Raw genomic sequence first — 27,866 nt, 5'->3', positions numbered from 1 at the left:
TTGTTATTTGAAACACAACAAGATGAGTCCACAGCAGACAAGATCACTCTGCTGGCTGTTGTATTGAATCACATGTTGGACACTTCCCAAGTGTCCAGGATTGTGTGATGTATCAGCAAATAAAGCGTGCAGATCCCAGTAAGGTGGGCTTCTGCAGCTGGCAGATGGTAATTTTGTCAGTGCCGATTGTGTTTAAGTGCAGGCCAAGGTCTTTAGGCACTGCACCCAGTGTGCCAATCACCACTGGGACTACTTTTACTGGCTTGTGCCAGAGTCTTTACTGTTCGATCTTTAAATCCTCATATCATGTCAGATTTTCCAGTTGTTTCTCTTCAATCCTGCTGTCACCTGGGATGGCAATACTGACAATCCATGAGTATTATTCCCATCTTGTGATGGCCTGGTCTGGCACTGCATTGGAATGAGTGCATGTCCATTCACCTGTCCAACTGGCTGCTTCAACAATTCACTAGAAATACCAGAATAGACATCTGAAGGAAAAAGATACTCTGTGTACAGGAATAGTCCCATGAGCAGAACTTATAACCTCTCTAGAAGCCATAATCTTTAATTTTATATATCTGGCAAGCTGACAGATAACGTTTGTCATGTCAGTTGTTTGTAGAAAGCAAGAGAAAGGGGCTTCCGGCTGATACCTAGGCAGCCTACCTAAAGAATAATGTTTCTATAACCCCTTTTATGTTTCCCTGTTTGGAATAGAGGCAGGCAACTTTTTCTCCAGATGTTATTGGACTAAAAAGAATTCCCTTACTTCTGCATTTGTTGGCTAGGGTTGAAGGAGTCACAATTGGTGCAGAAGAACTCATGCAGTTATACTTAAGACTATGTTCCAAGATTAAAAAAAGATGAAGGATGGAAATTCCCAGAACATAAAATTCTATGATAACTTTGTTGTGTTCTCTTGCATGATCCCAAGAGTAGTCTTTGTTAACAGCTGTATTCTATGCAAAGTCATACAAAGGAGAAACTAGATAATGGTGGGGCCCATTACTCAGTGGTAGAACAACCGTTTTGCATGCAGATGGTCCCAGATTTATTCATTGCCATTGCAAGTTAGGAAAAATTATTGTTCGATACATGATGAATAGTATAGAGATGGAAAAATTAAAAATATATTTAAATGTGTTTCTCAAATGCCAGGATCCTAATAAAAGGATGACACTCTCATATGTTGTTGGACACTCCACATACACTAATAATTACATCATGAAACATTGAACTATACTCCATGGATATTTTGGAAAGGCAATGATAACAAATCCTGATAAAAATGACTTCATATTAAAATATGTAAAACACTAAGACCTTTCTTTAAAATGAAGGACAAATGACACAGCAAAATGAAATGATTATACTCTTTAGCAAATGCAATATATTATTTTTCAACTTGTAGCTTTAAACTCCATGCACTCTTATAACAATGCTCTCTACTCCAGCCGTTTTACTTGTCAGAAGGCATAATTTGAATCTCTAAAGACCAGATTAAAATTCATGTTAGAATGCTAACACCTTCATTCCCGGGGGGGGGGGGGGGCAGGTCATAATTCACTCTATAATTTGTAATATTTAGTAAGTTGGAATTAATAAACTCTAGCCAGGAAAAGTCAGGGATGAAGACAAGGGTCAGGCTTTCATTCTGAGATGGTGCATTAGTATTAATTTAAGGCACTGCAAGTTTCACTCAGCTGAGAATGGCAGGCAGTAAGTTTTACTGCCTTTCTCACACATCATCTTTCTTCCATGCACAGTGCTTATAAGTTGTTTAATAAAATTTCAGTTCCAATATTGGGTAACACTGCTATGGCTGGCATCCTGTCGGAACAGAAGTTCTCTCACATTTGTATGTTTTTGGCCATGGCATAACTTCTGTTTTCAGTTCATGGTTGCATAAGGAGCACTTTACAAATATGGCTTTTGTACATAAAGTGCTTCAGAGACCACTTGATTCATGGGAAATACTGAATTTGTAGGCACTCTGACAGATATGGTAATAGTTCCACGATACTGGTATTCAGCCAAAGGATAACATTATCAGTACTTCACCACAGAAGTATAGATTTGTATTGTGCAAATATGGTGGAAGATTTTTGATATTACATAGTGGAAATTTTAATTCAGGAAGGGCTGACAGTTCAGCAAACAATGACTTTGTTTATAGAACACATTAGTCAGGTTTACTTCATGGCAGAGGTGAGATATGAGAATTCAAGATAAATTATGCCAACATGAGTAAATGCTACTGGGTTGTAAGGGACAGTAGCCCAACGTATTAAAACAGGGACAATATACTCTGTTCATAATTGTAATTGGCTCTCCTCTAGAAGGCCACATTCATAGAAAGAGATCTCATTAATTGGGTTGCTATAAGTCAAACTCAACTTGCTAATGGAAAACAACAATGCATGAGCATGATGTTCTGAACCAGAGCTTGTAAAAGTTACTCTTTTGGCTAAAAGCAACTTTCAGACTCTCATTAGAACATGAAAGATATTGCTAGAAAAAATATGAATGAATGCAGGTTGCTTGGGACCAGATGTATTTTGCATTTTGAAATACCTGTATTTGCATATTCATACAAAATGAATTTTCTTAGGGATAAGGCCTATGCCTAATCATGAAATCGATTAATGTTTCATGTATACTTTATAAATTAATCTTGAAGGCAATTTTATACAATGTTTTTAATTATTTTGTGTATGAAACAAAATTTGTGTTCAGAAATAACCAGAAAACAAATGTATTGCTATATCAGCAACAATTTTTGGAGTATTGCTGATTTCGGAATTCCAGATAAATGATGCTCAACCTCTGTTAGATTTTATCCTGTGAAATTCAGTGTCAAGGTGAAATTGTAACAAAAATGAAGTATTAAAATCAAGTTTTGAAGAACTAGTGAAATGTAATGGCTAAACAAACTGGGAGCCCCTATTAAACATAACTTCTACCATAAATTCTTAATAGTGATCTTAAGCATGCGCTTTTTGTGCAACATGCGGATAATCCTGGACTATTTTTCCAGGGAGAAAACAAGGAAGTTTTCAATGATGTATAAGAAGTCCTCTGAACACTTAAACATGCAATTTGGATTTCAAATATTCTAGTATCATTTCCTCTAGAGTGGCATGTATGATTTGGTGGCAGTTCTCTCTTCTTTCCTCATGGAAAGAAAGTTATGTCATTGAGAGCAAACAAAAAAGGGAGAGAAACAGAAAAAGAATGGCCATGTGATGGAACAATATGGCTAGTTTATGAGGGGGAAAATGAACCAAATTACAGCATGTTTGCTTCAGATGGCAAACCATTCTTTGTTTGTATATTTAGTGAAGTATTCCCATTTAAAAAATCTTGGAAAACTATAGGAAAGAAAGAAAGAAAGGAAGGAAGGAAGGAAGGAAGGAAGGAAATGCTGTTTTTCTCTCACTAAAAACTCAACTAAAGACAAAATGCTTCTTACTTAAATATCTTAAAGCATCAGGGTATTTTCCTCTAAATGTTATTTTTCTCGTGCTCTGGTAATTGAAAAGGGGACCAGTTCCTATTTTATGCATGTCTTTTGAAACCTTTTTGACAGGCATGGTGGTCTCTAAAGTTTTTATTATTATTTTTAAAACATATTGTGAATCAGGCTATAGCAACAGCTGCATGCCTGACCAGCAGACTGATAACACATGGCCTACCATAAATGAAATGTTCTTTGCACTTCAAAACATCATCTTTTAACTCGTGATTTTTCCCGCTTCTAAGAAATGGCTTTTCAGGGCGCCAAAGTTTTTTCTTTGGATCTTGCTTTTCATTACCAAGAGCCGTTTTAACAGGCACCACCTTTGTAAGCTCTTTAGGAGCAGACTGTGAAGAAAAAAATCATTGGTTTGGGGTCAGTCCTGGGCAAGGAGGCTCCCCATCAAGCAAGCAATGTTAATTGATCTTCCCAGGAAGATTTTCTTCTCTATTTGGTGGCTGCTTTGTACGGAGCTCAAAACACAATCCAGATTTTACAAATTGGATCTCTCTATCCACAAAGACTCATAGGAAGCTTCACAATCAATATCCCCTTGAGGCAATAAATCTGAATCGAGTGTATCATGGTGGACACCAAAGCTTTGAAGCCTGCCCTTTCCTACCATTATGCCGAGGGAGGTGGGCAACTCATCCAAGAGATTTGGATAGCATCAAGTTGTTGAATTTTTGTTATTATTGCAGTTTACTGCCAAGAAGAAGGAGAGATCCTTTTGAGCTTTTCTCTCTCCTGAAGACAGCTTCTGTAGGTCTGATGGTCATGTAGAAGTGTAGGGTGTTGCCTGTTATCTGATAAGCAACATCTGCTGAAATTCTCTCTTCTGCATAACCATTAAATATACAGTTACAAACTCCACTTTTGTACCAATAAGGTACACAGACCTTGATGTCGGTGAACATGGGACATTATTTGCTGTTTTATTTCAAGGAAGCATACCTTCAAAGCATGGTCCACTAACCATGCTTTGAAGGTATGCTTCTATTTTCCTTAAGCAAAAGAATTGGAATCAGAATTATGGGTTAGTTTACACTGAGGTAGAACTCATTTCTGTGACACTGGAAAAAGCAAAAAGAAAAAAGAAAGAAACTATGTAACACCATCTGGAATTATTTTTTTCCCATGTATGTAGTGATCAATTTCTTACTTTATGGTTTACAAGATGAAGCTTATCCAGCTAAAAACATCATCATCATCATCATCATCATCATCATCATCATCATCATCATCGTTATATCTAGAATCCCTAAAGCAGATCCATAGAGTTTTATGTCTTTTCCAACTAATTGTTTTCCATCTACTTTTAACCCTTAACCCTTTCCCATTTTCCTGTCATCACCCCTCCTAGTGATATCACAATATTGTCATCTAGATCCTTGCAAACAGACTTCATTATAAATTATTCTAATACATTTCCTGGTATTGAGATCTGGCCGATTGGTCTGTAGTTCTCTGGGTTGTCTTTCCTTATATCTGACTGAGACCCACCTTTTCCATGGTAGCAACATCCATGGTGTGTAAAGTTTTTTATCCTTGAGTTTCTTGGAAATACTCCACATGGCATGGAATTGTATGCATATGATCCAGGACACTGTGAGGGTCAAGAGAGTTCATCAATAAACCCAGTCTCCCAGGACATCCCACAGGAAGTAAGAATGAAAGCATCCTTGGCTCAGTTGATCCCTATAAACCTCTGGCCTTGAGCCAAAGGTCTATAGGGATCAGTCATACCATCCTCAAGTGCCAGCTTTAGTTTAGAATCTATACTTACAAATGACCCCATGGGCTTTCTCAAGCAAAATGAGTAAAGGGGATATTTTTCTTTCAATGGAAGAATGCCATTACTATATACTAAAAACTCATATGTTGCCACCTAATCTTACTGTGTATATTTTAGGAGGAAATGGAGACAATGTTTAAGGTCCTGTTTTCAGATGCTAGTGATTAGATTGCTGAGATATCTGTTTTCGGATATTGGCAAAAGATGAAAATTTCTAGTTCTAATATTTCTGGACTGGCTTGTTTTCCTCCAGTGACATATAAAACAGGGTTTCATATTTCTAAATCTCTCAAGGGAGACAAAGATGTAAAAGAAAGATGCGAAGTGTTTTATTTCTTTAATGTATAACACACATTTCTTTTTAACTAGAAGCATGTCGCCTGTATAATTTTTTCCCCTCCTTCAATTTGGGGGAACAAACACACTACTACATTTTCAGTTTACATGTCGAAATCGAAACCTCTAACAACAGATGATTAATATTTTCATTGTTAGGCACTGGAGACATAACTTACTGTGCTATACAATGTCTCCTGAATTCCAAGCTCAAATGAAAATCCAATATATTTTCCTTTGTACCAAAGTTTGAATAAGAAGATTTCAACAATGAGAGAAAGCTACTACATATTCTCTCCAGTGAGATTCACGGTTCAGCATTCATTTTAGACAAAGTTTGTTTTCCCTTTCCTTGTGTAATTTTATTATTATTATTTGAAAGCCTGCTGAGCTGCCAGTAATTGGAAAATGTCCAGAACCTGTTGTATACACATGCACACATACACACATAAATTTACACATAAAGCTGTTATTCTAATACTTAACAGGGACTTTCACAAATACCAGTTCTTTTATTTATTTTCTAATGTTGCGAAACATTAAACCATTCATTGCCATGAACCAATGCAATTTAGTAGCCCAGTTCAAATGAATTGTATTTCGTTCAGTGGAACCTCAAAGATTCCAGGTTTTGCATAGTCTTTCTCGCTTTTCCATTTACAATACTCTGAGTTTATCAGAAGCTCTCAACTCTGATTGAAATTCTATAATTCGTCATAACATTCCGTTATGGTCTTAGAAATGTAACTAGTAGTAGTGTGCATCCACACCCCATCCCTGATTTGTTTTGGAGTCCAAATGAATAATTCAGATCTTATTCTGATTTAATCCGGATTGAATCACACCAAGTCTATCTGGTCTCCAAAAGTTTGTATTGCAAAAATTTTGGACATATATAGAATGTAAAAAGGAAATTAACCTTACAGAATTTCACAGAGGTACTGTGAGAGCTGTTCAGCAATGGAACTCTCTGCCCCGGACTGTAGTGGAGGCTCCTTCTTTGGAAGCTTTTAAACAGAGGCTGGATGGCAATCTGTTGGGAGTGGTTTGAATGCAATTTTCCTTCTTCTTGGCAGGGGGTTGGACTGGATGGCCCATGGGGTCCCTTCCAACTCTAGGATTCTATGATTCTATGATTCTACAGGTTCAGCATCCCTAATATGAAATGCTTGGGACCAAAAGTGCTTTGGAGTTCAGATTTTCGGAACATTTACATACACCTAATAAGATACCTTGGGCATTAGAGCCATGTCCAAATATATACATACACATACACACGCACACACATATGTATATATAGACACATACACACATCCTGAAGGGAATTTTGTATTATATATTTTAATAAAATTGTGCACAGAATAACATTTGAGTACACTCAATCATCAGAAAGCAAAGATGTCACACTATATCAGCCAAAGTTCTTCATCTTTGCCTCTAATATCCTTCCCTCCAATGAGCAGTTGGGCATTATTTCCTGAAGTATGGATATACACATATATAATAACAAAGCAATACCTGTGTTCTGAGATAAAGGTAGGTAGAAGGAGTTTGTACTCTATATTTCTGCCCACCCCTTTTTTCACAACATAAGGAGTTTTTATTATTTATTTAAAGTATTTCAGCATCACCTCCAAATCCACAAGCACCTTTGAGGTGACAAATATCAACCAATAGAAACAATCCCAGGGTAGAAAACATTTAAAATACATTATTGCCCCCCCCCCCCCAAAAAAAACTCCTTATAGACACTCTAAAAACAATCCTAGAATGTTTCATCTGGAAAAAAAATAAAGTTAAAAAATTTCCAGGAGCTTGAGGACAATCTGGAGAGGTTCAAAGAGTTAGAATCATAAAATAACAGCATTGGAAGGGATCACATGGGCCATCTAGTCCAACCCCTGCCATGAGGTAAAACCACAATCAAAGATCGATAGCCATCCAGCCTCTGGTTAAAAGCTTCCAAGGGAATTACAGCTGCTCTATTAAAAGATGTTTTATTTTTGTTATTGATGGGAAGAACTTTACGGGAAGAGGGCAAGCAAAACAAATAGGAATGCATAGTCAATATATGTGTGATGTTAAATAAAGGTCTGTGAAAGGTTTTGTAAATTTCTAGGCAGAAATCACTTTCCATGCCCTCTCTTCCTCTGCCCCCCCCCCCCCCAGTATCTTTCCTAGTTCTTTGATCGGTGTTGTATGTCAATATATATGCTGAATTACTTGTTATAGATTCCGTCATAGTTACATTCCTGTTGAGGGAAGGGGGCAATGTGATAAAGCTTCAAATACTTTGCAGGGAGTGCAGAACAGAGATGTACTTTTTGCTGTATGTTTTTAACCAACAAAACATTACATAAATTGGAAGTGGGAGGGAGCATGCATCAAACTGTAGAAAAGACTGAATAGTTCTACATAGGATTGCAGCACATATTCTTTAATTTTTGTCTTTCTCCCCTAATGTCCACATCCAATGAGGCAAACAAATTCATCAAAAGATATCATTCATCAAACATTTTCAATAATTATCTTTTCAGAATGAATACTCACACTGCTTTGATATTAGTTTCCTTTTCTCCCTACACCAAAAACCTTTTTCTCTGCACCTTTTCATTATTTTCCTATCACTTTCACTCACCGCCCCCCTGTCCCCGCTGCCCCTGGTTTTCACAATCCACTGGATTGAGTAGCAATGTCCTACAGTGTCAAGCCACATCATTCAGTTTACACATATTCATAACACTGTTTCTTCCAATGAAGTTAAAATGTCTTAGACCCCCTCACTTGAATGACAGTGAGGACAAATGAGGGTAATGAAAAACAGAAACATAGCAGAGAAGAATGTGCAGAGAACAATGCAAAGGTATTCAGGGAGTTCTGAAAGTGGCCATAAAATCAGGCCCTTTTCAATGCAAAAAAGAACAAAGGTAAATGTATGGTTCACTTTAGTGTTAAATGTTGAATCTTTGAAAGAGACAAAGTTACAAACAAGGTTCATAGGACAAGGCCTTAGGTTTTAAATAAAATGTGTATCATTCAAGGGATTTATTATAAAGGCATGTAAATCATTTTGAGGGGATGAAAAAAAACAAACATTGCATCTTCAGTTCGATAAAAGAAAGCATAATGATATATTTGGGATGGTTTCTATATGCACTCAATGGTGGTTACTTAGACTGGAATGCATTTTGTGAGCAAATGGCAATTGTACTTGTGTATTTTTCAATTAATGGCTCTTTTCTTCTGTTCTTCTCATATTCTTCTCCCATCATCCTTACTGCCATACATTTAACTCATTGTGATGTGTATCTCATTGGTGGCTGTTTTGTTTCTTTATTTGAGTATGCATTTCTTTATTTTAATTTTAATTTTGTGGTATGCTCATTTTTGGTGGCTTTTGTGATCCAGATCCCATTGACCCATTAGAAGTTGATTTTTATCCTTTGCTTGATGATTTCCCCACCTCAGTCCCAGATATCTCCACCCCCATGCTCCCACCAGTAGGTGTCCAGGCCGTCGCATTAACCCATGATGCGGTGAGGGTCAGCTGGGCAGACAACTCTGTCCCCAAGAATCAGAAGACAACCGAGGTTCGATTTTACACCGTCCGATGGAGAACCAGCTATTCAACAAGTGCTAAATACAAGGTGAGGTCACTGATTACATCCTTTGTTCAATGTCCCTGTCATGGGAAAGAATCTCACAATCTCAGAAGACTACAGAATTTTATGTCTTAGAATAATTGGTGTAGGATATGGATGGGATATGTAACCTGCCAGGTACTGTGTTGTAATGCCTAGCATTCTTTACCCCTGAGTTAGGGATTAAAGGAGCTGCAATTCAACAACACAGGGCTACAGTTGCCTATTTGTGGTCTATTTATTTACTATTTTATTTACTATACTTGTATGCCACCCCTCTCAGCCCAGAGGCGTCTTGAGGTTGTGCTTTCTAAACATTCATTCATTCATTTATTTATTTGATTTATAACCCACCTTTCTTCCAATAAGAGACAGGCAGCTTACAATATAAGTTAAAGCAAAAGAGTTAAAACAATATCGGGTGCAAAAGTTGAAAAAAATTACACAATCCAATTAAAACCTTAGTTTTAAAACAATAATTTAATGTTTAAAACGAAAACTAACATTTATTTAAAACAATTAAAAGTACACAAAGAATTATATATATATATTTAAAAAAACAGAACACCCATTCTGTATCTTTCTATGCAAACTGGTTAAACAGTGGTAACTTAAGTAAGAATGTCTTTGTTTGGTGGTTAAAAGAAAACAAAGAGGGGACCAAGTGAACTTCTCTTGAGATGAATTTCCATAGTCCAGGAACAGCTTTGAAGAAAAATATCTCCCATAAGCCTCTGGGGCTAGTAAAATGGAGATTAATTCATACTCCAAAAATATTCTCTCATATAAATATTTGCAGGCTTCTCTATGTTCTTTATTGCTATGGCATGCTTCTAGGCCAGGAATAGTAAAAGAAAATCTAGGATTCATTATTATCTACAGTGTCGGGCATCCATGGGAGGTCTAGGAACATATCTCTAGCCTGGGGGTCTTACTGTATATTAAGAAATGAAAATATTGAAAAAAACATCTGATTTTGGTCATTCAACTATTTGGCATATATATGCTTTTGGAAATTGAATTGAAAGAAGAATGACAACACAACAAAAGCAAGCAAACAAAAAACCCAAAAAGTGAATGGCACTTCCTGTGTGTTTCTGGCAATGTCCCCTGCCTTCTGAAGCCATGTATTAGTAGTTTGACTTGGCTTGTTGATTGTTTTTGATCTCTAGAAAAGTCCAAATGAGTAATATTATATATACTGCCATTCAAACTGTAATATTCTCAGCAAGGGTCACAGGAAAATGTCCATTCAAAGAACAGAAAAATTAGACTGCAAACCTTACATCTAAGAGCCAACAACCACCAAATGTCAGTTTCCAGATTATTTGTGAAATACCTAGAATAGGCAAATAAATTGCCCTTCTATTCTGACAGGATTTGATATTCCATGGTTAACAGCAACCACAGGGGAAAGATGCCTGTTGCTAATCTACAATACCTGAAAATAATATATCCAACAGGGGCCATCCTCTAGCCAAGTTTGACTGTCAGGATGCCTGGCAACATTCGCTATCCATCAAAATGTTGACTGCTGTGGTCTTTAATATTTCAGTATCATAACATGGGACTGAATATTAAATTAGTGAAGTGATATCAAAATATCCCAACTTGTATGCATGTCTTGTTCTTGATGAAATGAGAAGCATATAGATGAACTTAAATCCCTCTTGGGTATGCACCAAACTTGGAAAAAATGCTCATACTCATATCTAAGCCCAAACACTAGTATTCAGTGCCTCTCAACACCACATAGATGAAAACAGGGGTGCACTACGACTCCTGATCCAATAAAAAGTTGTCATTGTCTGAACATTGGGTGCATATAAATGTGGAACTAATGCAGTTTGAGAGCATTTTAACTGTGATGACTCAATACTATGGAATCCTGAGAGCTGCAGTTTGGTGTGGAACCATCACCCTTTGGAAAAGCAAACTAAAAACCTTGTACAACACCCATGATTACATTACATTGAGACATCGTAGTTAAAATGGTGTCACACTACATTAATTCTACAGTGTAGATGCCCCTCTGCTCTGCTGAATAATTTTCCCACTTTCTGTATTTTGTATGCATTTCTATATAATCAAGACTTGCTATCTTCTAAAGCACAAGGTGGAATAAATTGACCTTTACATTAAAACAACAGTATGTACAAGCTGTTACAAGTTGTATCTAAGGGAACTCTTGTGTTTGTAGAAAAGATTTTCAATGAATTGAGCTCTTTTTCAATGTAAGAGGGCAGTTTTCTGCTCCATTGTGCACATCCATAAGTCCCTGAAAAACTACTTCGACAGAATTGTTGAGGGGAAGTGTAGAAGATGAGATAGAAAGTTACTTCAGATAATTGGTTGATATCACTTTCTTCCACTCATCCATTGCCCTTAGCAGAAACATAGAACAATGATCCTTCAGCATGCAGAAGATCCTGTGTCTAGTTATGATATAATGTATGCACTATGCACTATGAGATACATTTTTAGGAACTTGTCTGAGGATGATATTAAATACTTTTAAAAATTTTATTTATGCAAAATAACAATGTAATTAATTGCACATTTCCTTATGTAAGTCCTTTGCATAGTTACTTGCATACATTAACTCAAAAGTACTAGCAAGATTTTCTTCTCTTCCTAAACCTAAAAGATTCCTTATATTTTTAGAAAGACGGCATTGCGTACAACATGTTAACGCTTAATTTTGAAACATATCTAATTTGCAGAATATGTCTGGCAGCATATATTTCCTCTAACTACACAGGTATCTATAAATGCAACATTAATACACAAATGTCCTATTACTATAAACTTCAGCACAAATACCAGTTGGAGTAATGAGAAAAATACCAAACTAACTCATATAATACACAAGCATGGGCAGCAAACACTTAGGGACAATTTACAACAGTGTAACAAACATAATATACAAGTTTTTCAAAATAATTTGTCTGATCTTCCAAAGGTTGTGTGGACAAATTTCAACATATCCAATATTGTCCCATGTGAATTCAAAATGTAATAAACAGTCTTGGGAACACAACAAGGTTCCTGGGTATTTTTATGTCCTTGTTTCAAGGGGGCTATCTCTTCTTCAGGTTTCTTTAAAGGGTCCTTCATTCATTCATTTGCAATAATATTTTCTGAGGCTTTATAAATTCCACTTACTAAACAAATGGCTCTGATGCGAGATTTCAACACAGGGTAGAATACTACTGACTTCCAACTACGCTGTGTCGAAATCTCAAAGCAGAGCTGATGCGGGGGGCACTGGCATTTTGTTTCTAAAGTATAGTTAGTGAAATGGGAGTAACAAATTTTTGTTACTAATTCCTTATAGTAATTGTGCATAATTACTATAATTGGGTAAACTTCAGGGGCTTTTGCAGTTTTATAAACTTTCACCATGTTTTTATGATAGAAGCAATTAGGAAATTTATAACCCAGGAATAGTAATATTCTAACCCATAGTACAGAATACTAAATTTATTAGAACTGAGACTGGCTATGGAGGGACAAATCTCCCCGATGCTGAGCACTGAATTCTGGGAAATGTAGTTTAGGACAGAGCCTTTTGAATTCTCTGGCATAGGGCTCCTCACCTTCCCAAGCTACATTTTCCAGAGTTCTGTGATTTTCCCAGCAAACTCTGCTTTCTCCCTCTTTTTCCAGCCTCTTCTAATAACAAAAGGACATTAATTTACAGAGGAAAGTCAAGGCACTAAGGCAGCCTTTTTGGCTTTGCTTTCAGCTTTGCTTCCTTGCACTGAATATGAAACTGACTTTGAGAGCCTTCCGAGATTTACAAAACTAAAATGAAAAAGTATGGGGTAAGTTTTGATTCTCAGATTTTTGGTGTGGGCCATATCCACATATTAACTATTGCCACATAAGTATGAATTTAATGAATTTGATACCACTTAAGAGGACAAGCGAAGAAATGCATACTTCTATTAATTAGTTACAGTAGAAACATGAAAATGGCCCATACTCAACCTCTGGTTATGTAGAAGACAGATTGTCAGTAGGTTACAAGCAGCACTCAGTGAAATTTCTTGTTCTACATAACCACTAAAGATATAGGAGCTATCTCCAATTTGGGTTGTTGTAGGTTTTTCCGGGCTATATGGCTACCTCTGAGGATGCTTGCCATAGATGCAGGTGAAACGTCAGGAGAAAAATTGCCTCCAGAACATGGCCGTATAGCCTGGAAAAACCTACAACAACCCAGTGATTCCGGCCATGAAAGCCTTCGACAATATATCTCCAATTTTTTTTTCCTGGCAAGTCTAATTGCAGAGGATGAACATGAAAAGCATGTTATAGGAGGAAATAATGTAATACACTGTGCCCTACACATCCGTGTTCATGGGCTCTTATGCATGCATGCCTTTTGCACCCCTGCAGAATCAGAGTTTTGAGTTGCTTGCGTAAATCTCCCAACATTTTAAGAGGCAGCTCCTCTGTAGGGAAAAAAGGGATAGATGACTGTTGTTTCTATCAGGGAGAAATATTTACATAGCCTTTGATATCTTCTCAGTAGGTTTCATGGAGTCCATAACACAAATGATTTGATAAGAAAAAAAATCCATCTCCCTCCTTGAAAAAAAAAACAAGCAAAGAGAACACTCAAATAATTTAGCCTGAACTGTGTCAAAATCCAGTTTGTAGAACATCATGGAAGGAATAAGCTGGTCACTGACATTCACCTCAAAAGGATGTTATCCTCAAAGTGTCTTTGGGGTCCTTGAAATGCTAATCCTTTGTATCAAACAAGGCAATATCAAACAAGCAAGTGGTTCAGATCAATGGATTTTGCCTTTTATAAAAGCAAGTGGCGCACCTCTTATGTCTGCCGAAAGCCTGCAGTTGTTTTGAACAGACAAATGGCTCTGTTCCTTGTCTGTGACATAGATGCACCATCTCCATCCCAACAGTGCTGCCACCTCCTCATGCCAGACAACAGCAAGTCTTCTCAGCAGGTTCCAGAAATGGTGTGACTCTTTCAAAATGACCCATCCTGTACACACACATTTGTATCTGTTAAAAGTATCTGTTTCTCACGTTTCAGCCCATGAGGTTGAACCCAAATAACTACATGGTACAACTACAATAAAACGTTTCTTTAAGGATTATTTAGAATTTTTAAAAGCCATTTGAAAACCATTGTTGCTAACAACACAAAATCTAAATGATTCATTCTTATCATTGCTACCATTGTTGTTTTCCATTTTTTCCCAAAACTGCGATTCAAGGTGGCATGCAAGTTTACGCAAGTATAATATAGCTAAAAACATGCAAAGGTCAACCTTAAATACAATTTAAATATTTACAATATTTAAACAACATTAAATATACACTTTAAAATAATGAAAAACAGTTTAAGTACAATTCAGTAAAAATATTACATCTGTTTTAGGAGGAAAAGCTTTGTTTTAAAGCCTTCAGCTTTAAAAGTACAATCTTTAGCTCACTGGAGGAAAGGTATGATATAAAGTTATTCTTAAGTAAACAAATCCATGGCTATTATGTAAAGAAGAATGAATGTTATTATGATGTTCTCCCCACTGGATGAGATCATGACAGTTTTTACATTTTAAAATTTTTATTTTCATTTTTATATAGGCTAGATATTTATATAATGTATAAGTCAATGCTAGCTATAATTCAAGGGAAGGTTTTGGGGACAATATTATGGATATTGATGTGACCTATGGATAAATTGGGGATTGTTCCATAAAGAGGGAAAAGTCCCAATGCTGAGTTAAGGTCATTCTACACAGGCCCTAAAGCCTGTGATAGGGAACGAGTTTATGTGAGGTGTCCAAATGACACCTCAGGTAAATCTGGATTAACGAAAAGTAAACCAGGGTTTCTCAGTTTACTCCTCATTAATTTGACACCTGCAAAGATCTGGATCTTAAGATAAGGTCTTTGCAGGTTCTGGGCCTGTGGGGATTGACTCCCGGGACTGCTTCCACAGCCCCAGGAGTCAATTCCCACAGCCATTCTGGTTCGTCAGGTTCCTGGAACTGAAGGAGCCCACCTCCTCCCCCAATCCCCCCTTTTCTTACCTCAAACTTACCAGAGGGACCTTTAGGTAGTGCATAGTACTTCTGATGTGAGAAATGCTTCAGGAGGCATGGGGGGGGGGGAGACAAGAAGGATTTCCCTCCCCCCCCCCCACACACACACCTTCTTTCATAAGTTTTGGGGTGGGAAATGAGGAGCTGGGGGGGTGGATGCCATCCCCTGAGTGAAAGCCTTGGGGTGTGGGAGGGGGTGGGTACTGAAACCTGGGAGAAAGTGTGTGTTTTTTTTAACCTGCTTCATCCCATGTTTTAGTTAAGTGTAGAAGGGCCCTTAAGGGTCGAGCTGTCCCTGTTCATCACTACCATTTTCCCACCTAAGCATTTAAAAAGGCCAGAAGTGGTCTGCAATGGAGAGACAACAGGGGATAGATGCTTCTTTTAGTTCTCTCTAACTCCCTATTTTAAAAAGAGTTAAGGTACAGTACTCACATCAACCCATAGATGGGGGGGGGGGGGTGTTGATTTTTTAAAAAGCTAAAATGTCAAGGTATATACCTGAGCTTATAGAATATTTGTTCATTTTGGAAACTCACACAATATCTTGATGGAAATATACCCAACACAGTACATGCAAAAACTAAAGCACAGCTACAGTTCAGTAACCGTTGATCACAGCATGGGAAAGAGACATTGCAGGAATTAAGAGCTTTACTTGCTGAAGATTTAATGTTTAATAAGCCATCTAAAAGTGAACAGGAGGAAGTCTGGAAGCTGAAAATGCTCACATCAAAGCATGCATGTCTCTTATACATGGAAATTGAAAGAAGGTTTCTCCTGAAGATACATAACATTAGTATGTCCTTATGCATAAGGAATAGTTAAATTGGATTGAAAGCTTATTAAATCCAGTGGATAAAATTGTCAGGGTGAGAATCAACTCCTTTAAAATGTCATGTTAAAGGAAAACTCTTAGACTGGACTGGCAAAACTAATGAATGAGTACTAGAGCAAGTCAAAACTCTCACTAGGAGTCAGAATGACCAATCTGTGTGGGTATTGTACTTTGAACATATTATGAAATTAGATAACTTATTAAAATAAATTATTATATTTGGTACAGTGGAAGAGAGTAGGAAAAGAGGAGGACCATGTTACAATGAAATCGTCCCAATCAAGGAATTCAGAGTCTTGCATTTGTGAGACATGAGGACAGGGCTGTTGATGCCAGGAAAGATAATATCCCCTACCCCACCCCCACCCCTCTACACAAACTCTCACACATAAGTGTCCTAAAGCATTACAAATACATTTGTGCTTTAGTTTTTTTCAGTGGGGTGATATGGAAATCAAGACTGAGACATTTTGTAAGCAATCTTTACATTTCTAGACCAAGTGATATAAATTGTTATCCAAAAGAAGCAACTTTTCTAAGTTCTTTACAGAAGCCTGGAGGAAATATACAGTGCTCCTGTGTATAATGTGAGTTTGTATTTCAAAGGTACAGTTATACGTGACAATTTTTACAAGTCAGCTTGCATTGGAAGCATATGATAGAGTTGTATTGAAGGACCTCAAAAGTGCCTAGAAAACATACTTATCTGTGCACTTTCTAGGTCCTTCAGCCCAATTTTATGGTATGTTCCTGCTGGAATCCCATGACGTCATTTATTTCAGGTAAGAAAAATAGGGCTCTAAATTATGTGCAAAAAATTGTTCATATAATACATGCACAGACTTTGTAGTTGTCAAGACAAGTAGCCACTGACAACACAGAGGCATAATAGTTATTTGAGACTGAAATTTCAATGAGTATTTCCCACTTCTTCACTTTCTAAATGTAGTTTTCTTTTAAAAATAAATACTTGTGCATGTTTTTATTTGCATGATTCCCTGGTTTGGAATAGGATTGCAGATGTACAAGATCTTTTGAAAATATGGCATTTTCTTAGAGAAAATTATATGCCCAGTGGTTCCATAACCTTCCGCAGTAGCGATAGCATCACATAGTTGCCAATCCTCTACTGCTGTTTTCTTTTGGCTGTGCTCCTTTCAATGTACGTTAAGATAAAAACTCACCATGCTCAAGTGGTTCCTTAATACAGGCTTAAATAAACCACAGATGAGGAAAAACACAGCATTACTCAGGTCTCTATATACTCATTAGTACCCTGTTATTTACCTGTGCTTAGAAGGCTTCTGTCAACATGATGAATAATACATTTTCCTCCATAAAATGAATGAACCAAAAGCACATATTTAGCCAAGCCAAAGCACACACAAACATGAGATCTTAAAATTAAAAGTTTTTTTTAAATATATAAGAATATAAGTACATATTTATTCAAGAGGTAGCAGGCGTGTTTTTGATCACCTGATTAAATATGCATGAACAGAGCTCAGAATGTCCTTGTTAAGAAAGGACAAGCAAATAAACCAGGATTCTTTCAAATACGTATTCTAGGCCACTTCTTCTATAAAATGAATCTTATGGGTCTCAGATAAGCTTTAATGCAATGTCAAAATAGGTCATGCAGAGCAAAACAACCCAATAAAGCCTACCCCTGGTTTATCCCTTAAAGGGCATGTATTATAGCAATCTAACTTTGAGGCCATAATTGATTTTCAACTGGTTGGGTAAAAAGCTGAACGACTACAGTCAGCTCTTCCTATTTGCTGGGGTAAGAGGTGAGGGATCCCAATGGAAGTAGAAAAACTGTAAATAAGAAAAAAAAACATTTTGTTTGTTTCTTTGTTTGTAGAACACCTCCCTAGGAATCTGTGCGTATATGTTGTGATAGAGGACCTAGAGATTCCTACAAGGGTGTTATATTTAGGAATCTCTAGGTCCTTCAGAGTAACCCTGTGATTGACTTTGGGTGTAAGTTGACCGTAGAGTCTCAATGGAGTACCAACATAGTCTTAGAGCAACCATATCCATCACATCCGTCAATAATTAAATCCACAAAAGTTAAATCCACTGATGTGGATGGTCAACCAGAATTTGAAATGATCCTCCCTAAATTCACTATCCAGTTTTCAGGTGGGATAGTTCAACAATAAATAAAGGCACAATAGTAAAACTATCAAAACAAGCATGAAATTATCAACCTACAACCCAGAAACATATTCTTTCTCTTCCTGTAAGATGCTTTGTTTTCAAAGAACCTTCTATTCCTCCTTATACACAGATATAGGCAATAATACTTCCTTTCTTTGTATTCATATTCATAGCGTCTGGCCTGAGGTCAAGGTAGAATGATGGCAGGAGTGGACAACAATATTCTATGCCATGACTCTGGTGGCTTTTGGCCAGGCAATAACCAAATTCTGCCATTAAATTTGATCTGAATTGAGTAGTAGTGTTCCCCATTTCACCACATTTTGGAATCTGTGTGGAGGAACTGATGACTCACTTTCTGTTTTGAACAAACGTTCTGCACAGGTTTTTTAAAAGATAGTAATCTAAAATACCCCAAAATACTGTAACATTCCAGTCAATTCCTGGGAGACATTTGAGAGTAAATCAGGCCTAAAATTAGAGTCTCTCCCTCTCTCTCTCTCTCTCTCTCTCTCTCTCTCTATATATATATATATATATATATATAATCAGTTGCAGACCTCCAGAGTCCCACAAGGAGCAATATGGTCCTCCATCCCTTTACAGTTACCATGTGTTTCCTAAATAGTTATAGAATAAATGATAGAGGCACAGAGGGTCCTTGGATAGTATACCCAGGACCACTCCTATCCTCCCTATATGAAAGCTGTACATGGCTTTCACAGTGTATGCATTTTATCAATTTTGGCAGAATTGAGTTTCATTTAATTCTTCTAATCATTTCAGCATACATTGCCTCATTGAGTACAATGCGGATTCTAACATATATTAAATAAAATCAGTCAATCGGTATATACAGTTACAGTTCATTTAATGAGTAAGGGGGAAAATGAGGAGTTTGATGAGAATGGTAGGTGTGGGAGAAGAAAGGGAGAAAAATAATGCCATGTAAATATAATTACCATTAAAAAATCCACTGTCCCCAAAAATTGTTGTTTCATATCACAAACTTCCTTTACACTTATTCTGTCTCTCCTGTTTCTTCCTTCTTTCATAGTCAGCAGACACAACAGCACTGAGTCATACAGTATCAGCTCTTAAGCCCAATACCATGTATGAGTTCTCTGTGATGGTTACAAAAGGTCGAAGGTCAAGTACATGGAGTATGACAGCTCATGCTACTACATATGAAGCAGGTATGTAGTTTCGACTTCAAGGCAATCAATTTTGACATTTATTTTAATCTGATTTATTTTGTTTTAGATTAAAAGTCATAATTCTGTAATTTGCATATTATACAAGAAAGAAATATTTCCTTTTATCTGTCTTAAATGCTCCACGGTTTTGTTTCAGTGGTAGATTCATAGCAGCAGGAAGGGATCCCAAAAGCCATCTAGTCCAAATCCACTGCAAAAATTTGACCATCTGTCCTCCACTTAAGGAATGCCCAGTACCTTCCGAGATAGTCCCTTCCTTATCAGATAACTTTTCTTGCCAGGAAGCTCTTTCTAAAGTTTACTTAGACTCTCATTTTGTGAAATATGACTCCACTGATTCTGGTCCTATCTTCTACGATGGATGAAAACAAGCTGACTCCTACATGAAAACTCTTCTGATATTGAATGGTGGCTAATATATCTCCTCTTCTCCAGATTTTTTTTCTTTCTTAACGTGTTTACATTTCTTTTCCAATATGTCACATTTTGTTTTCTGGATTTCCCTTCCTTCTGCTAAGCCCCAACCTCTGCTCCCAAGGATCTGACAGTCATTACTCGTGAAGGCAAACCTCGGGCTGTAATTGTGAGCTGGCAGCCTCCATTAGAAGCCAATGGGAAAATTACAGGTAAATTGCTTTTCACATCTTTTGTTCTCTTTCACATGTGACATATTGTTGCAGCACTGGTTTTGGTTGGGATATGCTGAAGAAAACAGTTCTGACCTGTAATTGTTCTGGGAGTCTACTTCAAATTGATACCATTCTGGTTTCCAAATGCTAACAAGATCTGCATATGGGGTTGCCCTGTATTTCACATGCATTTCTTGTGAAAGACTAACAGTGCAATTGCATCATTCCATGAAGTGCTGCCTTACAGCAAGCTGCAGAGATTTCTCATTTGTGGATTATGGTAATTTTTACTACTGTGATATCTTTGAAAATAAGGGTGGGCTTTTAATGAATTCCTACTTACAAACATAGGGAATCACATTACATTAAGTGAAGCCAGTGGACAATCTAGCTCAGCTGTCTTCTCCCCAAGGCTCCTTGCTGAAATCCTGCAATCTCAGGGCTGTTGCTTCCTCGATTGAATCTATTCACCTGTAGTGCAACTTTCTTGTTTTCTTTCCACCTCGACAAGCATTATTGTCTTTTATAATGAGTCCTGTCTTCTCGTGATACATGCAAAGTATCTCCCAAAGGTGGGGAGAAGGCAAATCTACTTCTGGCTTGTGATACAGTGAGTGAATGGTAGACAAGTGAGAAGATATATAAAGATATAGAATACACGCAGAGGGGCACCTAGCAAAAGGAAGCAATAACTTTTATATGAGTTTCTAATTTCAGGATGCCATCTTGTTCGGAAAACATTGGGAAATCTTGTGGATGCAGATTATACTTAGTCTGATTTCTTTTTGTAAGAGCACTTTGGTAAATTTATTGTGCACTTATTGTGGCCTTGCCAGAAGATTCCTATTATTACTTTACAGCTACTTTCTGTGTAATGCAAAGGACACTAGCAACCTATTCAAACTGTTCACATGAAGTTGGATTCTGTCCAATGCATAGATTTCTAGCTTGTGGTTTCTGCCCATATAGGATGCCATGGGGTTGGAAATTAGCTTTTTCTTGTAACTATAGTCTATGTGGATGAACACTTTTCACTCATTCTGGCATCTAAATTTAAATAACTCCATATTCAGTGCCAGTGTACCTTACCCATTTTGTAATTCATAAAACCCATGAGTGTATAGTCGTCCCCCCCCCCCCAACCCTGCCATTTCTAGCCGGCAGCTCGAGGAGGAGGTATATGTTGGGGAGGGGCCAATACACATAGCAGGTGATCTACATTCTATTTTTATGTGAATGCCATTGTAATTATCTAGTTTTATATTCCCCAAATCGATATGTTAATATTAATTGCCATCAAGTTAGCTTCACCTTATGGTGGTCATATGAATGAGAAACTTCCAAGTCACCCTGTCATCAACAGTCCTGCTTAGATCTTGCAGGCTCGGGACATTCACTGCCTTGATTGACTCTATCCATCTGGAATGCAGTCTTCTTTTTCTGTTGCCTTCTATTTTACCAAACATTATTCTCTCTTCTAGCAATTTCTCATGATCCAGCTGTCTCTGGCTGGATCTACACTGCCATATAATGCAGTCTGAAATTGCATTATGTAGTAGTGTAGATCCAGCCTCAGTTTAGTCATTGCGGCATCTAGGGAGAATTCAGGCTTGATTTACTTACAAATCATTCACAAAATATAAATTAAAAACAGGCAGCTGCAGGAGGAGGACTGAGGTCATTGTAAGTTGCTGCTAGTGATCTTTTTGTTCTTGATTTTAAATGTCACTAATATGGCTAATAACCGATTTGTTGCTTTTGGAAAACAAGTTATGAGTAATATGGTGTAATGTGGTCCAAAACAGCACTAGCTAAGTATAGCCTGTCTCCTTTGAATGAATGCCTGAAGGAGGTAATGGGCTGGATAAGGAAAAACAACCTCTTTTTGTAGAAATTCAATATGGCTTCTTCTTCTTCTGGCCCCAGATCTCTTCTGTAGTATCTCACAAGTTAATTTGAGGTTTCTCTTCTTCCCACTTTATGTTTTGTTGCTGGATTTGCTGGATTTGTATCTGGGTTCCATTGTGTATCGATTCCCTCTGGATTCTTTCTTCATGATCCTTTATTTGTTTATCTTCCATTTCTCCTTCCATTTTTTCTATTTATTTGGCTCCCCCTGCTCACATTACCTTTCCAATTTCAATTGTCCTTCTTTGGGAGCCACTTTAAAATTCTTCAAGATGGTATTTACTTATTCCAGCTTATTGTTGGCACTATTGATTAATCCATTCAGAATTTCCAGTTGTTTCATAACTTCTATATATTTAACAAAGCCTTATTGTGTCAGTTTCCTTTCTTCATTTTAGGATGTTTGAACTGAATGTTGGAATTGTTATGTAAACACATTTGTCCACTAAATGTTGTATTTTGATGAGTTTTCTAATAATCGTCTTTTATGAACTAGCTCCTATATTTAGCAATGCTTCAGGGAGATATTTTATAAATAAATGGAATATTTTGACACAATTGAAGACTCATCTCTTCCAGTAGGCCTAACCAGTCAATTTTAATCCAGTGAATGTTAATCTCCATTTTATCAGTGGATTTTAACTTCTATTCTAACTCTGTGTATCTTGTTGTGTGTATTTTAATAGTGTTTTATCTCTTGTTTTAATTATTTGCATCCTGCCTCGAGCCGCAGGGAGAGGCAGGTGGTAAATTCATTGTTGTTGTTTTTTAGTAAAAATTCCAAGATTTTATTAAAAGACAGGTTTGAATCTGATAGTATCTGAGAGAGTGCAAAAGTTGATTATTTGTGGGTAGTGCTAGTCCATCAATAATACCTGTAAGGCCAGGGCAATGGCGGTTGGGATGGATGAAGGGGCTTTTATCTGGTTTTAGGCCTAGACATGATAGAGTCGTGTTTGCCTCTTCTGCTTTCCTTTCAAAGTCATTTTAGTGGCAGCTGTGGTGGAGAGAGAACATTTTATCTGCAAAGCCATGTTTCTTTTGTTCTTCTCCCCCACTATAGTCAAGGCAGTGGCAGTTGGGGTGGAAGGCAGGCCTTTTGTCTTCTTTTGGGCCAAACATATTAGTCAATGCTTGATAAGTAATGACATGATGAGGTACTTCTGTTACATCATGTGGGACCAAGCCTGTAACACAACAAGAGGACATCCTAATAAAGTCTAGATTTTGGCTCAAATATCTTAGAGCTCAAATATCTTAGGGCATGGCATAAGCATGCTTGGCAAGTCTATTCATTATAGGTTGTCACTGTGCAGCACATAGGTGCATCATTAACCTTGCCTAGAACAGCCACTTCTGGAAGTAAATATACCAATAGTTCCCGTCATTTTCTTTGTTTGTTTTCCACCCATTCTGGTGGCAACAAAGCCCATGAATTAAACTAGCACAAAAATTATAGGAGGTGTTAATGAAAAACAAAACAAGCAATCATTTTTTCTTTTCATGGAAGAATGCACTAAGCATTTTTTTAAAAAAATACACACAGTCCTTCAGAGCAAAGGTCTTCAATGTGTTATCCTAAGTGGCAATTAAGGATGTCTCATAATAAGCAAGCTGTTTGACAATAATGTAAAACATAACATATATAATGATAGGGTGCCTTGGCTGACATATTATGGTCAAATTTATTGGTGGATGTTTAACTTTGTAATAACAAGGTAAGGCGCTGATCATCTGAAGGCCTTTAATACTGACTGACAAGGACTGAACCTAATGAATGGTGTATAACGGCAGATCTTATTCCCCAAAATATTGCCATAACATGAGTACCCAATTAAGATATCCATTAGGAGCCTGTACTGTTAATTGGCTCTGAAAAATAAAACAAAGCTTTTCTTAAAGGAGAAAAGAAAGGAAAAAAAGAGGAGCAGAGGTTGTTGCAATTAAATGAACCCTTTAGGCAATGAGCAAACATCAGAAGTATTTTATTATTAAGAGAAATAAAGTGCAACTCACAATATATGCACAATATATGTGGTCTCATGAATGTGAACAATTGAGTTTGAGATCTGAATTTCATATACAGTGGAGTCTCCCAATCCACTAGCTCCCAATCCACAGTTTATTATTTTATTTATTTATTTCAAATATTTGTACCCACCCACCCTTCTCAACCCCCGCAGGGGGACTCAGGTCGGCTTACAGCCGGCAATGATTTGATGCCCCCACATACAACATAATAAATACAGTAACTATATATAAGTAAAAACATTAAATTAGTTTAAAATTAAATCCATTTAAAACAGTATTGGCTGATTAGCCTTATTTAGAGCCAAAATTCTGCGACCAGTGACACAATCAGAAGCTTTTCCAAAGTCCATGTTCCATAGCATTGTCATCATTGTCATTGTCAGCCTGCTACGCGAACGCCTGGTCCCACAACCACATTTTCAACTTCTTTATGAAGGAAAGGAGGGATGTAGTTGACCTAATTTTGATGGTGAGTTCCACGGCGGGGGGGGGGGGGGCACCACAGAGAAGGCCTTGTCCCTCGTCCCCACCAAGCATGTTTGCGACAGAGGTGGGATCGAGAGCAGGGCCTCCCCAGAAGATCTTAAATTCCAAGGTGGGATGTAGAGGGAGATATGTTCAGACAGGTAAGCTGGGCCGGAACCGTATAGGGCTTTATAGGTCAAAACCAGCACTTTGAATTGTGCTCAGAACTGGACCGGCAGCCAGTGGAGCTGACATAACAGAGGGGTGGTATGCTCCCTGTATGATGCTCCATTGTGTAATCTAGCTGCCACCTGTTGGACTAGTTGGAGTTTCTGAGCAGTCTTCAAAGGCAACCCCACGTAGAGCATTCCAACCCATACCTAAAATGGTGTTGACTTGCAAAGAAACATCATTACCATTTAATAATGTGGACTGGGAACATCATGTTTTTGCCATTTGTGGAGGTTTTGTTTAATTCTATTGTATTCTATTGTATTCTGTTTTCCTCTTCTGATATTTTAACACTGTATTGGCTTTCTTTGAATTGCAAAACTTTGGGTTCAAAATTTGGGAGCAAGCCAAAAATTATGGTGGTGGTGATTATAGTAATACTTGTGTAAAAGCAGTACTGTACATTGAGATACTGCTCACTCTGTATAGAGAACACATGAGTAGGAAATGCCAGTGGAATGTATTGAGAAGAGTCTTTTCCTTACAATAGGAAGAATTATGCAATTTTTAGTAAATAGTTATTAAATAATAGACAGGAGTCAAATTCTCACACAGCCTAAAGAAAAATTATTTATATGTATTACAGCATACATCCTTTTTTACACCTTGGACAAGAACTCCCCCATTGACACTTGGGTTATGGAATCCATCAGCGGTGACCGGCTTACACATCAAATCATGGACCTCAATTTGGACACTGTCTACTACTTTCGAATACAAGCTCGTAACGCCAAAGGAGTTGGACCACTCTCTGATCCTATTCTTTTCCGGACTCTAAAAGGTATTTGTTATTTTGATTTTATTTGAATAACTGAGGGGTGTAAAACAAAATACAGTTCTGAGTTTTAACATCAATAAAGCCAAAAGCAGACCGTGTGCCATTCTTCTGGCAAGACTGTAAAACATTTTGGCATAATTGATTGCTTCCAGAGGAAAGAATAAACAGCAGCACCATAGTCAATAGGAGTTCAATAGAGCCTCGATGGTAGCTCAGAATAATGAAGTGGCTGTGTATGCATCAAAACCATTGAGGGAAATCACTCGAGTTATAGCGCCATCAAATATGGGACTTTCTTTGTCCCCATTTCCTCCAGCTAGGCTTCTGTTCATTTCTGTATTGATTTTTTTGTGAATGGGAAGCCAGCAGTGATTCACTGAAGTGAGGTTAATGGAGGTTCAGAACTGCAGTCATCTTGTTTGTATGGTTTGTGTTATGTATTTAAAAGGAATAAGTGCAGCAGAATTGCTTTTTGAATATACCAAAAGTTTACAAAAGTGTTGTAAGGGGCAACATTTTCTCTTCCCCATATAAAACAAACGATCATTACATCCTGAACTGGCAATATGAAAACTGTGTGTTAGAGTAATTCTAAAGATTTGTTTATTTTGTTTTGTAATCTGAGCAGGCACAACTGTAAAAGACTGTTGCAAAAAAGGAACTGAAATATAACTGATATGAAGATGCAATCTGCATAAGTAGTGAACCCAACTGATAACCTTCATTTAATGATTCCTACCTTGTAGGGGGTGTCTAGGACTAGATTGGCAATATAAACAAAATGTGAGCTCAAACCATGATTTGCTTACTTGTTTGTTTATTAACACACTTTTATTAAAATATTGTTATCCCACCTTCTATCTATCTATCTGTCTGTCTGTCTGTCTGTCCACATGAAAATGAGTGTATGTGGCAGGGTGCCTGCATGTGGCACAGTGTCTGCTTACACAGACAGAGTCTAGCTTCTACAAACAGACTATTGTTCCCACTGAGCTGGAGACACCATTGTCCTCTCAAAACCGACATTGCAGCTTACCATGAACATGTCCAGGAGCCCTGTCAATGTCACCCAAAAACGTCATCCTGCCCACCACCCAAATGAAAACCTTCATATGAGGACCATTTCAGTCTAGATTTTCTATTTTTACTCCATCAAATACACCTCCCAGGGTTCCTTTCTCTCTCATTTGCATGACCCTGCCCACTGCCTCTCCCTTAATTAACCTTTTCCTATGGCACACAGCAAACAGAGAAATTGATCAGCAACTGAAAACCTGCAATCAATGAACACTCTGGACCCCACCAACAATAGCCTTGGACCTCACTTAGCATGCAGAATCCTCATGACCACCAAAAATGCAGAAGGATTTGGGGGGAAATTCACCTTGATTTATAGGATAGTTCACCAACACCCAGAGAGCACTGTAAACAAAAACATGGATCTGGACCACATTTGGCATGCATACCCAATATTCCTAAATTTTAATACTGGTGGATTTGGCCTTGACGTTTGTTAGTAGTTCACCTACAATCAAAGACCACTCCAAACCCCACTGATGATGGACTAGGACCAAACTTGACACTGAGAATCCCCATAACCAACTGAACATTCTGCAGGGGCTTGGAAGGAATTGACCTTGATTTGAGAAGTTGTAATTCATATGCATCCAGATGAACAGTGACCCCCCCCATCAATAATGGGCCTGGACCAAACATGGCAAAGGGAAGCCCCATGATCAACTGAACATACTGTGGGAATTTGTGGGAATTGGCCTTGATTTTGGGAGTTGTAGTTCACTTGCACCCAGAGAGCATTGAACCCAGCCAACAACGGATCTGGACCAAACTTGGGACACAGACTCAACACAACCAACTGTGGATACTGGCAGGGTTTCAAGGTGATTGCCCTGGGGATTTGGGAGTTGTGGTTCACCCTTATCCAGAAAGCAGTGAACCCAGGCGATGATGGATCTGGACCAAACTTGGCGCACAGACTCAATATGGCCAATTGTGAATACTGGCAGGTATTTCAGGAAGATTCCCCCAGGAATCTGGGAGTTGTAGTTCAACCTCATCCAGAGAGCACAAAACTTAACTAACAACGGATCTGGACCATACTTGGCACATAGACCCAAAAACAAGCAATGCCTTTTTCAAATAGCCCAGGCATTGTTGGAGCCCCAAGGTTGTGTGTGTGTGTGTGTGCCATCAGGGGGGTTTAGAAGTAA

At 37.7% G+C, this 27,866-nt stretch overlaps 1 protein-coding gene across 4 annotated transcripts in view; it reads left to right on the top strand.

The window, feature by feature from the left end:
• Positions 1-27,866, top strand: part of DCC (DCC netrin 1 receptor) — a 1,101,219-nt gene that overhangs the window by 935,277 nt on the left and 138,076 nt on the right. For 2 of the 4 annotated variants that reach the window (XM_060761267.2, XM_060761264.2), the window contains exons 17-20: positions 9,120-9,298; positions 19,437-19,575; positions 20,115-20,222; positions 25,447-25,641. In XM_060761267.2, the coding sequence (XP_060617250.2) occupies positions 9,120-9,298; positions 19,437-19,575; positions 20,115-20,222; positions 25,447-25,641 (621 nt within the window). Of the gene's footprint in view, positions 1-9,059; positions 9,299-19,436; positions 19,576-20,114; positions 20,223-25,446; positions 25,642-27,866 lie in introns of all 4 variants that reach the window. The other 2 variants (XM_060761265.2, XM_060761263.2) reach the window with 1 other exon arrangement.

Source organism: Anolis sagrei, chromosome 2 (genome assembly GCF_037176765.1).
Source record: "Anolis sagrei isolate rAnoSag1 chromosome 2, rAnoSag1.mat, whole genome shotgun sequence".
NCBI classification, from domain to species: Eukaryota; Metazoa; Chordata; class Lepidosauria; order Squamata; family Dactyloidae; genus Anolis; species Anolis sagrei.
The sequence above is the reverse complement of the archived record's forward strand: the minus strand, read 5'-3'. Positions and strand labels throughout refer to the sequence as shown.